Source organism: Pleurodeles waltl, chromosome 3_1 (assembly GCF_031143425.1).
Source record: "Pleurodeles waltl isolate 20211129_DDA chromosome 3_1, aPleWal1.hap1.20221129, whole genome shotgun sequence".
Lineage (NCBI taxonomy): Eukaryota > Metazoa > Chordata > Amphibia > Caudata > Salamandridae > Pleurodeles > Pleurodeles waltl.
Window position 1 is genome coordinate 927,072,364 of NC_090440.1, and position 12,736 is coordinate 927,085,099.

The following is a 12,736-nucleotide window of genomic DNA, read 5'->3' on the forward strand; positions in this document are numbered from 1 at the left end:
ATTAACTTTAACAAAAAAAAAAAAAAGATTGCACAGAATGCTTAGCACCAGATTCGAGGGGCAGCACCGAAAATGAAAGGACCTGCTCTGCATTTGTGAAGCCAGTTTTGTACTCAAAATACACACATTCCTGTTCCTCTAGGTCAGTTACATGCAAGCAGACATCCTAAAAGCTCACTGGACACAGACAGTTGTTTCAGGCAGCTGCTAGCACTGGAGCCAAAAGTCAGTGGCTTACACCTTTGCAAAAGACAAACTGTTATAAATCTTAGATACCGAATATAAGGCGAGTCATCCTCCTTTTTTCTTTACAAAAAACAGTTGGATTAATGACTTAGCTTCAATTGCATTTTTTACGTACTAGAACATAATTACTGAAAACACATGTGGAAGTGTAAACAATGTTTTAAAATCGGTGCAAGGATACATGTAAACAATTAATTTGTGCTGGGGCTCATCCAAATAAATATGCTCCAGCTCATTTGTCTAAGGCAGTACCATGTCTAAGCATAATCATAGAAATTATGAACTCATATTCAAACCAATAAAACTGCTTAAGGTCCTACATTTCATAAATGTGAATCTAACTGTTATTCCACCTTGAAAAGGGTTCGGTAATCCATTCAGTACTCAGCATTGTTTTCAACCTGTAAAGGCACCTGGTAGAGGTCTACACTGTCTTCACAACTGGTCGTGTTTTTAATGTTTCTGAAGGTTCAAATGAGGTTTAATGGTAACCATGAGATCGACATAGTGGCTTATCCCATCAGGATCTTGCTTTTAGTGTACATCCACCTTTGTCTTTTCAAGAAACTTCTAAAGTTACTGATGAATAGTCAGTTCTATGCTAGATAGTTTGAATTGCAACAAAACCCTAATTCTCATAGCATCCTCTGGTTCTATGGTACTGCTATAGAGTGTAATACATAATGGTGCTAAATGAAAACTGAATGATTAAAAACCTCAATATATATCTAGCCGCATCACACCTGGACACAATAAGCGTGAGCCTTTAACACATTCGGATTGGAATAACCTGCCCGGCTGAAAAAAGCGGATTTGACATTTATGGGGCAGGTGGCGCCTGGAAAATGTCAAAATGATGGTCTCCCCAGTAATGTCCTTTGTCATACCTATTTATTTTTTTTAAGACATTGATGGCATTTTAATGAAATAATTGGGAAAAGAAAGCGACCAAACATTGCTGAGCCTGTGATTCAAAGCCGAAAGAGCAGGAGGGAGGGGATTTGGCGATAAGGAAGCCATCATTACTCTAAAGAAGCACTAGTGCTTTTTCCTGTGAGGCTGAAGAAAACAGCAGTTTTTCTGTATATTAGAATGTGTATTCATTTAAACTAAATTGTTAGCATATTGTACTAAAAACTCAAAATACTGCCTTTATTGCTTTTGAACCTCAACTGCGCTTTCGAAATACATACCAAAATGGGACTTTAGTTTGAAAGTATGAATTAATCACAGGAGACTAATAATGCAACACTTTATATCTTAAAATAGTGTACAAACATGTTTGCATATACTACAGAAAATGTTTTATTTCTATCACAAAAGGAAGGCAGTGTTTTGGAAAAGCATCAAGAAGTGTATGGTCGACAAAAGTCACTTCTCCTGTGCAATATATCAAGTGAAAGAACAAGTTAGCTAGTCAGACTCACAGTTAATGTGAACATCAATGCATACGCAATAATGCCCATTCGGATTCTGTTGTAACTGGAATAAAAGGCTTCACTGTAAAAAGGTAGTTGCAGAGTTATTTGTACATATGTTAGCAAAAGAGTTATTTCAGGAAGTCATTCTCCAAGGATACTTCATCACAAACCTGGAAAGCGAAAATCATTCTCCACAAATGTGACTGCACAAATGCATGAGGCAAAACCATTCTCCAACAATGAGCAGTCACATAAGTGAGCACCTTAAATTACACTACACTCATGGGGCAATCACATCTCTGTAAAGCAAAAGTACTTTTTTTTAGATGATATGTCACATTAGTGGAGAGTGAAACATGTTCTTTGTTGATGTTCCATCTGCACGTGTATCAAGAAAGTGTAGCTCACAAAGACTGTAAGCCAATCTCTGCTGGTGTGAGGTCACAAACAAAAAGCTAAGGTAGTTCTATAGCAATGACAGTATATGAAAATATCTGCTCCAGGGGATCCCGAGGATTTAAGGCAAGGACATTACACCAAACGCAAGTCCTACGTTGTGGATCAGCAGGGCTCTGAGGCAAAACTATAGGCCTTTGCTCCTCCTCAATATTAAGTCAGAAGTGCAGTGGACAGTCACTGTGAAATTAGTGTTTGTGGGAAAGGTCAGTAGACAGTCTACAGAGACAAGCAGGAGAGAAAACAGTTTGACACCCACCTACGTCAAAAGGGGATAAAGGACTAGTTCGAAATGTTTTCTAGCCAGAACATGCAGTTCATATTCTCATCAAAGGTTATCCAGCGACACAACTCTATCTGTGCACTCAATCCATTAGGCAACTAGACACCCTGCAGTGGAAAACCACCTCTTCTCAACATTTAAAACTACATACATTTTGTATCAGAAATAATACCAGGGTGAAATGACCTCACTGGGTAATGCATAAAGTGATACATGGAAAGGATGCACAAATAAACAACACACAAAAGATGCATCACTATGTTAGAATTCAAATACTAAAATAAATAATTACAAAGACATAAAGCAGGCCTCAAACTTACCTTAGCAGTGCGTCTGGTTTACTAAATTGGTTATTTGGAATACAATTTTCTATGATGTCTTTGTGTGCACTTGGACTCTTACTAGTGCACTTCTGTTTTTTCTCATTCTTGTTGTTAGAAGAAGGAATGCTCCCATTAGAAGCACTATGATTATGTGGCGAGGAGTTCACAACCCCTGTTACATTTTTGTAATTTTTTGAGGATGCAGTGCATGAGTCCTCTTTTAAGAGGTTTTCTGTACTTCCCAGAAGATCATTATTTAATCTTTTGGTATTGATATGATTTTCCATATATTCAATCTCTTGAACTTTAGAGTCTACGGGCTGTAAAATATTATTATTTATTCCAAGGTTGTGTTTTTTGGCATCCTTGTCCTTTTCTTTTACCCTCTCTCTGTATTCAAGTTCTGGCAATGCTGTAGACACCTTTTTACTGTTTGTTATGCTTCCGTTGTGCTGTAAAAGGATTGTAGAATCCAGATCCGATAATCCTTTGGCTGCTGCGGATTAAAAGACAAATAAATTTAGTAAAGCAACATAATTTTTCTTGGTAAGAAGAGGAACTTCATAATGGGTAGAATGATGTATATACGCAGAATGCAAAATAACAGAATATTCGATGTAATGTTCTACATTGTAAGCTGTGTCAAATTTAACAAAGTTTGGGCCGCACAAACAGACTTTTTTTCCTAGTTCTCAGGTTGAAAACGCAAAATTAGGCATCCACAACAGAGAAGTTTGTCATTAAAACAGTTGTTCAAATGAGATTACCTCAGAAAAGAAGCACAAATCTATTACTCTACACAACTCTATGACAAGTTACACTTACACATTAACTGTAGGTTTCATTAAACTGAAGACATCCTTACACATTAGAGAAGCAATTCCATGCCAAAAAAATAAAAAAGTGTACTAATAAATTCCCTTACCTCTCTATGCTGATACACATTAAAACATGAGATTTCAACTGCAAATCAAGCAGAGACGTCTACACCCATCCCTCCACTATTAATATAGCTTGTCTAATCTCTGGCATTCATTACAATTAACAATACTGTAATCGGTGGGTGAAAAACCCCAGCTTCCATCCTTTCCCTTCTTGCACCATTCATTATTAAAGTTTGTAATTGTAGTAGATTTCATGTTTTAAAATAAAAAATAAAAACTTGCTTTCATTCAATGTTGTAAACAAATCACATTCAGCTTTTTCAAGAACTGCGTGCAATGACCAAAATGAAGCTTTTTCTTGAAAATGGTATGTTCAGGTTATTATAGAACACAATTTCCTCGCTAATTTATAATACACAGGAGCTTGCAATCCATGTATAAAATCCATCTTCGAGTTTTCTTGATACGGGTGATTTCTGACGTTTTTAGTCACCTGTAATAATAAATCAAATGACGTAGCTGCTCAACTGTAATGACTTATTGCAATTGAGTTCTGGTGCCATGATGCCTTCTGTCAGAGCCAGCAGCAAGGCAGGTCAAAGAACTTAACTGCACCTGCAGTGTAAATAATACACAAACTTGACTGGGATTTCAATCTTATGGTCTATTTTTCTAAAACAAACCGTGAAGAGATTAAAGCAAATATTTTTGACAACAATAAAGATAATTACTGGAAAAATAGAACGTCTTTCTTCTAGAAATTCTGAGCCTCAGCAATTTTTAAAACTGACTTACATTAGACTGATATGAATATCATTTTCCATCAAATTAACAGATTTGTTCATGTGTTTAATTTCAAATTAGAGTTCACTTGTATTCTATATGTCTGCAACCATACTTCCTATTTCAAATGAAAGAGAAAGACAGCAAAGATTTAAGTGGTTTGCAGGAAGGACTTTGGAGTGATCATGTATTATAAGGAATAAAGTACCCAAGTGTACATTTTAATGAAACTGCAATTCTCCTCAGAGTTCCATGACTTTAAAGGAACATTGCCTTTGGCCATGTTCCTCTATATCATAAGTACTCACAAACATTTTCTCGGGTGCCAAAAAGTACAGTCTGGCACATGCATGAGGCCTGCATAGATGCCATGGCTTTTCCAAGGAGACAGGGCAGAGTGGGGGATCATGGAGACAGAAAAGAAAAACAATTTTTCCAAAGAATACTAGAAAATGCTTTCATTCAAATCTTTTACACATTTTGCAGCAGTTTGACTGGTATCGTTTTAGTTGATAATTTTTTTAAATTGTGCAGCCAACATTCTACTGTGTGTAATAAATTGTTAAACTAATGAACTGCATTACTGTAACAGGATGGGACCTCTTAGCATTATGAATATTCACCACTTTTCCCCAGTGCACCAACTAGGATTTAACTTAGCAACCCGCAACCCTCCTGTTAAACCCACAGACATTAGAATTATATACTGATTGCTGAGTTCCCCTATCAAAACAATGCATTTCGAGAAAATAGTTTAACTTGCAGTCCTTTTTTCATATATTTATATGTTCAGTTATCTGTAGGATATAAGAGCAACAAAGCAGTGACAGAACGGAAAATGTCACTTGCCCAGTGGACATTTGTTTGTGGCACGTAGTGCTGCAGATTCACATGCTGTGCATATTCCACCATCTAGTGTTGGGCTCGGAGTGTTACAAGTCGTTTTTCTTCTAAGAAGCTTTTTCGAGTCACAAGATCGAGTGACTCCTCTCGGTGATAGTGCGCATGGGCATCGTGTCTTTTGTTAGATTGTTTTCCGGCAGAAGGGTAAAGTAAGGAGTGAAGAATTGTGTATGTACACATACATAATAAGTAAAGAAGATGTCCATGCAATGTACGGAAAATGTCACTTACCCAGTGTACATCTGTTCGTGGCATGAGATGCTGCAGATTCACATGCTGTGCACATCCTGCCATCTAGTGTTGGGCTCGGAGTGTTACAAGTTGTTTTTCTTCGAAGAAGTCTTTTTCGAGTCACGAGATCGAGAGACTCCTCCCCTTTCGGCTGCATTGCGCATGGGTGTCGACTCCATCTTAGATTGTTTTCCCGCAGAGGGTGAGGTAGGAGTTGTGTATATAGTAATAGTGCTCATGCAATGGAGTAAATATGTATGTACATAATGTGGTTAAAAGTAATATATTTACAAATTTACAAATGTTCAAGATCAACTTAAAACGGCTACAGGCTCCCGGGGAGGCGGGAGGGCGCATGTGAATCTGCAGCGTCTCATGCCACGAACAGATGTACACTGGGTACGTGACATTTTCCGTTCGATGGCATGTGTAGCTGCAGATACACATGCTGTGCATAGACTAGTAAGCAGCTATCTCCCCAAAAGCGGTGGCTCAGCCTGTAGGAGTTGAAGTTGTTTGAAATAAAGTTCGTAGTACTGCTTGTCCTACTATGGCTTGCTGTGTTGTTAACACATCCACACAGTAATGCTTGGTAAACGTATCAGGCGTAGACCATGTGGCTGCCTTACATATTTCAGTCATTGGTATGTTTCCTAGAAAGGCCATGGTAGCACCCTACTTTCTAGTTGAGTGTGCCCTTGGTGTTATAGGGAGTTCTCTTTTTGCTTTGATATAACAGGTTTGAATGCATTTAACTATCCATCTGGCAATGCCTTGTTTGGATACTGGATTCCCTGTATGAGGTTTTTGGAAAGCAACAAACAATTGTTTTGTTTTGCGAGTTTGTTTGGTTCTATCAATGTAGTACATTAGTGCCCTTTTGATGTCTAATGTATGCAATGCTCTCTCAGCTACAGAGTCTGGTTCTGGAAAGAACACTGGGAGTTCCACTGTTTGATTTAAGTGGAACGGTGATATGACTTTTGGTAAGAATTTAGGATTTGTTCGCAAAACTACTTTATGCTTGTGTATCTGAATAAAAGGTTCTTGTATGGTAAAGGCTTGTATTTCACTTACTCTTCTTAGAGATGTGATGGCAATTAGAAATGCTACCTTCCATGTTAAGTATTGTATCTCACATGAGTGCATGGGTTCAAAAGGTGGACCCATGAGTCGTGTTAAGACAATGTTGAGGTTTCACGAAGGAACTGGTGGTGTTCTTGGTGGGATAATTCTTTTCAGACCCTCCATAAATGCTTTTATGACTGGGATCCTGAATAATGAAGTTGAATGCGTAATTTGCAGATAAGCTGAAATTGCGGTGAGATGTATTTTAATGGATGAAACCGCTAACTTTGATTTTTGTAAGTGTAGTAGGAGCTTACGATGTCTCTAGCAGATGCGTGTAATGGTTGAATTTGATTATTATGGCAAAAATAAACAAATCGTTTCCACTTATTTGCGGTTGGTTTTCTAGCTTGTTTTATGACCTCCATGCATTCCTGTGTAAGGTCTAGATGTCCGAATTCTAAGACTTCAGGAGCCAAATTGCTAGATTCAGTAATGCTGGATTTGGGTGTCTGATCTGTTGTTTGTGTTGAGTTAACAGATCTGGTCTGTTTGGTAGCTTGATATGAGGCACTACTGAGAGGTCTAGTAGTGTTGTGTACCAAGGTTGTCGTGCCCAAGTTGGTGCTATTAATATGAGTTTGAGTATGTTCTGACTCAATTTGTTTACTAGATATGGAAGGAGTGGGAGAGGGGGAAAAGCGTATGCAAATGTCCCGGACCAACTCATCCATAACGCATTGCCCTGAGATGGAGCCTGTGGGTACCTGGGTGCGAAGTTCTGGCATTTTGTGTTTTCTTTTGTTGCAAATAGGTCTATTTGCGGTGTTCCCAATCTTTGGAAGCAAGTGTTTAGTATTTGGGGGTGAATTTCCCATTCGTGGATCTGTTAGTGATCCCGAGAGAGATTGTCTGCTAACTGGTTCTGAATTCCTGGTATGAACTGCGCTATTAGGCGAATGCGGTTGTGAATTGCCCAATGCCATAGTTTCTGTGCCAAGAGACAACTGCGTTGAGTGTGTCCCTCCTTGTTTGTTCAGATAATACATTGTTGTCATGTTGTCTGTTTTGACAAGAATGTGGTTGTGGGTTATTATAGGTTGAAATGCTTTCAGCGCTAGAAATACTGCTAGTAGTTCAAGTGATTTATGTGAAGCGGTCTCTACTGATTGTCCCATTGTCCTTGGATGCTGTGTTGGTTGAGGTGTGCTCCCCACCCTATCATGGAAGCATCCGTTGTGATTACGTATTGAGTCACTGGGTCTTGAAAAGGCCGCCCTATGTTTAAATTTATATTGTTCCACCATTGAAGCGAGGTGAGTGCTTGGCGGTCTATCAACACTAGATCTTGAAGTTGACCCTGTGCTTGTGACCATTGTGATGCTAAGCACTGTTGTAAGGGCCGCATGTGTAATCTTGCGTTTGGGACAATGGCTATGCATGAGGACATCATGCCTAGTAGTTTCATCACTAATTTTACCTGTATCCTTTGTTTTGGGTGCATGGCTTGTATTACGTTTTGAAATGCCTGTACCCTTTGTGGACTTGGAGTGGCAATCCCCTTTGTTGTGTTGACTGTTGCTCCCAAGTATTGTTGTATTTGACACGGCTCTAGGTGTGACTTGTTGTAGTTGAGTGAGAAACCCAGTTTGCGAAGGGTTTCTATGACATACTTTGTGTGTTGTGAACACCGTTCTTGTGTATTGGTTTTGATTAACCAATCATCTAGGTACGGGAACACATGTATTTGCTGCCTTCTGATATGAGCAGCCACTACTGCCAGGCATTTTGTAAAAACTCTTGGCGCTGTTGTTATCCCGAATGGCAACACTTTGAACTGGTAATGTACAATTGGAATACAAGCCTTAAGTACTTTCTGTGTGAAGGATGTATAGGTATATGGAAATATGCATCCTTTAGGTCTAGTGTTGTCATGTAGTCTTGTTGTTTGAGCAATGGGATCACGTCTTGCAGTGTCACCATGTGAAAGTGGTCTGATTTGATGTAAATGTTTAATGTTCTGAGATCTAATACAGGTCTTAGAGTTTTGTCTTTTTTGGGTATGAGAAAGTACAGGGAGTAAACTCCAATTCCTCTCTGATGAATTGGTACTATCTCTATTGCATCTTTTTGCAACAACGCTTGGACCTCCAGTTGTAAAAGATCCATGTGTTGTTTGGACATGTTGTGTCTTTTCGGTGGGACATTTGGAGGGAATTGTAGAAATTCTATGCAATAACCATGCTGGATAATGGCTAGGACCCATGTGTCTGTTGTTATGTCTTCCCATTGTTTGTAGAACTTGGTTAGTCTCCCCCCCACTGGTGTCATGTGTTGGGGATTTGTGACGTTAAAGTCACTGTTTATTTTGTGGAGTTTTGGGGCTCTGGAACTTCCCTCTACTCTTTGGGAATTGTCCCCCTCTATATTGTCCCCGAAAACTTCCCCACTGATATTGGCTCTGATAAGTGGGCCTTGTTTGTGAGGTTGAGGGTTCTGTGCTCTGTCCCCGAAACCCCCCTCTAAACTGTGTTTTCCGAAAAGTGCCTCTGCTCTATGGGGAGTAGAGTGCGCCCATGGCTTTGGCCGTATCTGTGTCCTTTTTAAGTTTTTCGATAGCAGTGTCCACCTCCGGCCCAAACAACTGCTGTCCGTTAAATGGCATATTCAGCACGGCTTGTTGTATTTCCGTCTTGAATCCTGATGTACGCATGGTCTCCATATGGTCACTGCTGTATTTACAGTCCTAGCAGCTGTGTCTGCTGCATCCATTGCTGACCGTATCGGATTGTTCGAGATACTCTGTCCTTCCTCCACCACTTGTTGTGCTCTCTTTTGGAACTCTTTGAGCAGGTGTTCTATGAAATGTTGCATTTCGTCCCAATGAGCCCTATCATATCTAGCCAGCAATGCCTGTGAGTTGGCAATGCGCCATTGGTTGGCTGCCTGTGCCGCAACCCCTATTCCCCGCAGCGTCGAACTTGCGACTCTCCTTGTCTGGAGGTGGTGCGTCTCCTGAGGTGTGTGAGTTCGCCCTCTTGCGAGCTGCCCCTACTACCACGGAGTCTGGTGTTAATTGCTGCGTGATGTACACAGGGTCTGTTGGTGGCGGTTTGGACTTCTTCTCCACCCTTGGAGTAATGGCCCTGCCCTTCACAGGCTCCTGAAACACTTGTTTGGAGTGTTTCAGCATTCCCGGTAGCATAGGGAGACTCTGGTACTGGCTATGTGTGGACGACAGTGTGCTAAATAAAAAGTAATCCTCTAAAGGTTCTGCATGCAGGGTGACATTATGAAACGCAGCTGCTCTTGACACCACCTGTGTGTAGGCAGTACTGTCCTCAGGTGGTGATGGTCTCGCTGGATAACAGTCGGGACTGTTATCTGATACAGGCGCATCATAAAGATCCCATGCGTCGGGATCATCCTGACTCATCCCTGTATGAGTTGGGTCTGCATCATTGGTGGAGTGGCTACCGGTGATGGTTGTGGTGAGCGTTGTGGAGATGGTGGCGGGGTTACTTGTCTTGCCACCTTTGCCTGTGGCTGCTTGTCTTTCTCTTGGAAAGCAAGTTTTCTCTTCATTCTGATTGGAGGGAGAGTACTGATCTTCCCTGTGTCTTTTTGAATGTGGAGCCTTCTTTGAGTGTAATCTGGCTCCATTGTCTCTAGTTCCTGTCCGAATCTGTGTCCTTGCATTTGTGAGGACAGGCCCTGTTCCTCTGTGTAGGAACTTGTTTTCGGTTCCGAGGCCGGATGTTTCGGACGTACTGATCTCTCGGTGCCGCTCTCTCGGTGCCGAGATTGCTCTGACCCGGTGTCTCGGGGTCGAGTCTGCTCTGTGCCGGTATCTCGACCGGAGTCGGATGACTTCGACACATGCATGCCCTTTTTCGGTGCTGATGGTTGGTCGGGATGATTTTTCGGGTTAAGCCATGGCCTGCTAGCGGTGGCGTCCCCTGGGCTTTAGTGGTCTTTCCGTGAGTTTTGTGTATTGACGTCTTACTCACGGTTTTCGGCGTCTGTTCGGGATCGACCTCTTCCGAGCCCGAATCCTCGATGGAGAAGGTTTCTTCTTCTTCTTCCAAGTGTTTTTGTCCTGTCGGCGCCGACGCCATTTGTAGTCTTCTTGCTCTTCAGTCTCTCAACGTCTTCCTCGACCGAAACGCTCTACAGGCCTCACAGGTATCCTCTTTGTGTTCTGGAGACAAACACAAATTACAGACCAGATGCTGATCTGTATAAGGATACTTGTTGTGACATTCGGGGCAGAAGCGGAATGGGGTCCGTTCCATTAGCCTTGAAGACGCACGTGGTCGGGCCGACCAGGCCCCGCAGGGGAATCGAAAACCCCAAAGGGCCACCGGAGCTCTTCAAAATTCGGTGTTGATCTGTTGTAACTAACCCGATACCGAGCGCAAACAATACCGTCAAATTTTCCGAGATTCTAACTAACTTTCCGAACCGAAACGCGGAGCAAAAAGGAACACATCCGAACCCGATGGCGGAAAGAAAACAATCTAAGATGGAGTCGACGCCCATGCGCAATGGAGCCGAAAGGGGAGGAGTCCCTCGATCTCGTGACCCGAAAAAGACTTCTTCGAAGAAAAACAACTTGTAACACTCCGAGCCCAACATTAGATGGCGGGATGTGCACAGGATGTGTATCTGCAGCTACACATGCCATCGAACATACATATTTACATTAAAAAGTACTACAACGGCTACAGGCTTCCAGGGAGGAGGGAGGGTGCAAGTGAATCTGCAGCACTACATGCCACAAGGCTTCTGAGGTACGCTGCAACCACTGCTAGGCATTTTGTGAATACCCTTGGTGCTATTGTTATTCTAAAGGCTAGTACTTTTAATTGATAGTGCTTGCCTGCTATCACAAACCTAAAGTACTTGTGGTGTGCTGGATGGATTGAAATGTGGAAGTAAGCATCTTTTAGATCTAATGCCTTCATGTAGTCTTGTTTTTGTAACAAGGGAATGACATCCTGTAGAGTGACCATGTGGAAATCCTCTGAGAGAATGTACTGATTGAGAGGTCTGAGATTGAGGACTGGTCTGAGACTGACATCCTTTTTTGGTATGAGGAAGTATAGAGAATATACTCCTGTCCCTTGATGGTAACTACCTCTATTGCACCTTTTAGTAGAAGAGATTTGTTTTAACAGAACAATGTGTTCGGGAGAAAGCCTGTGTGAACGAGGGGGAATGTCTGGTGGAGTTCCAGGCAATAAGCATTGTGGATAATTGACAGTACCCATTGATCTGATGTAATCTGTTGCCAATGACTGTGGAAATATTGGAGTCTTCCTCACACAGGAGGATGTGTGCTGTGTGGGGATGCAGGGGAAGTCACTGCTTTGATGAGGTGGAGGCACATCTTGTGGCAGCAGATTTGCCTCTAGTTCTAAAAGTGTGTCCTCTATAGGAGCCCCTGAAAGATCCCCTGGGATAATACTGTTGTTCCTGTTTTTGTTGGGACGGAGAGGCCTCTGATGTATGGGGTTTAAAGCCTCCTCTCAATTGAGGTTTACAAAAAGTGCCCCAAAAAAGTGTTGTATAAAGGGCTCCCCTGGCCTTTGCTGTATCGGTGTCCTTTTTTTTTTCTTTTTTTTTTTACTTTTCAATGGTGGCATCCATCTAAGGTCCAAAATGTTGCTGTTTATTAAATGGCATACTAAGGACTGTTCGTTGTATTTCAGGTTGAAATCCTGAGGACCACAACCAAGCACGCCTTCTGATCACAACACTTGTGTTAATTCCCCTATCTGCAGTGTCAGCTGCATCTAGTGCAGATCTAATCTGATGGTTGGCAATTGCTTGTCCTTCTGCCACTACCTGCTGAGCTCTTTTTTGGTGTTCCATAGGGAGGTATTGAATGAACTCCTGCATCTTGTCCCAATGAGCCCTATCATACCTGGCTAAAAGCAATTGATGAACTCCTGCATCTTGTCCCAATGAGCCCTATCATACCTGGCAAAAAGCAATTGTGAGTTGGCAATTCTTCACTGATTTGCGGCCTGAGTTGCCACTCTTGCCTGCCGCATCAAATTTGCAGCTTTCCTTATCAGGGGGAGGAATATCCCCTGTGGACTGGCTGTTTGCCCTTTTCCTAGCTTCAATTAC

General features: G+C 41.6%; 1 protein-coding gene across 1 annotated transcript in view; it reads right to left on the minus strand.

Moving 5' to 3' along the window:
* The window catches only part of MACO1 (macoilin 1), a 239,647-nt gene that overhangs the window by 137,616 nt on the left and 89,295 nt on the right, over positions 1-12,736 (minus strand). Inside the window, exon 6 of the mRNA XM_069223924.1 lies at positions 2,727-3,225. Coding sequence (XP_069080025.1) covers positions 2,727-3,225 — 499 coding nt within the window. The remainder of the gene's footprint in view (positions 1-2,726; positions 3,226-12,736) is intronic.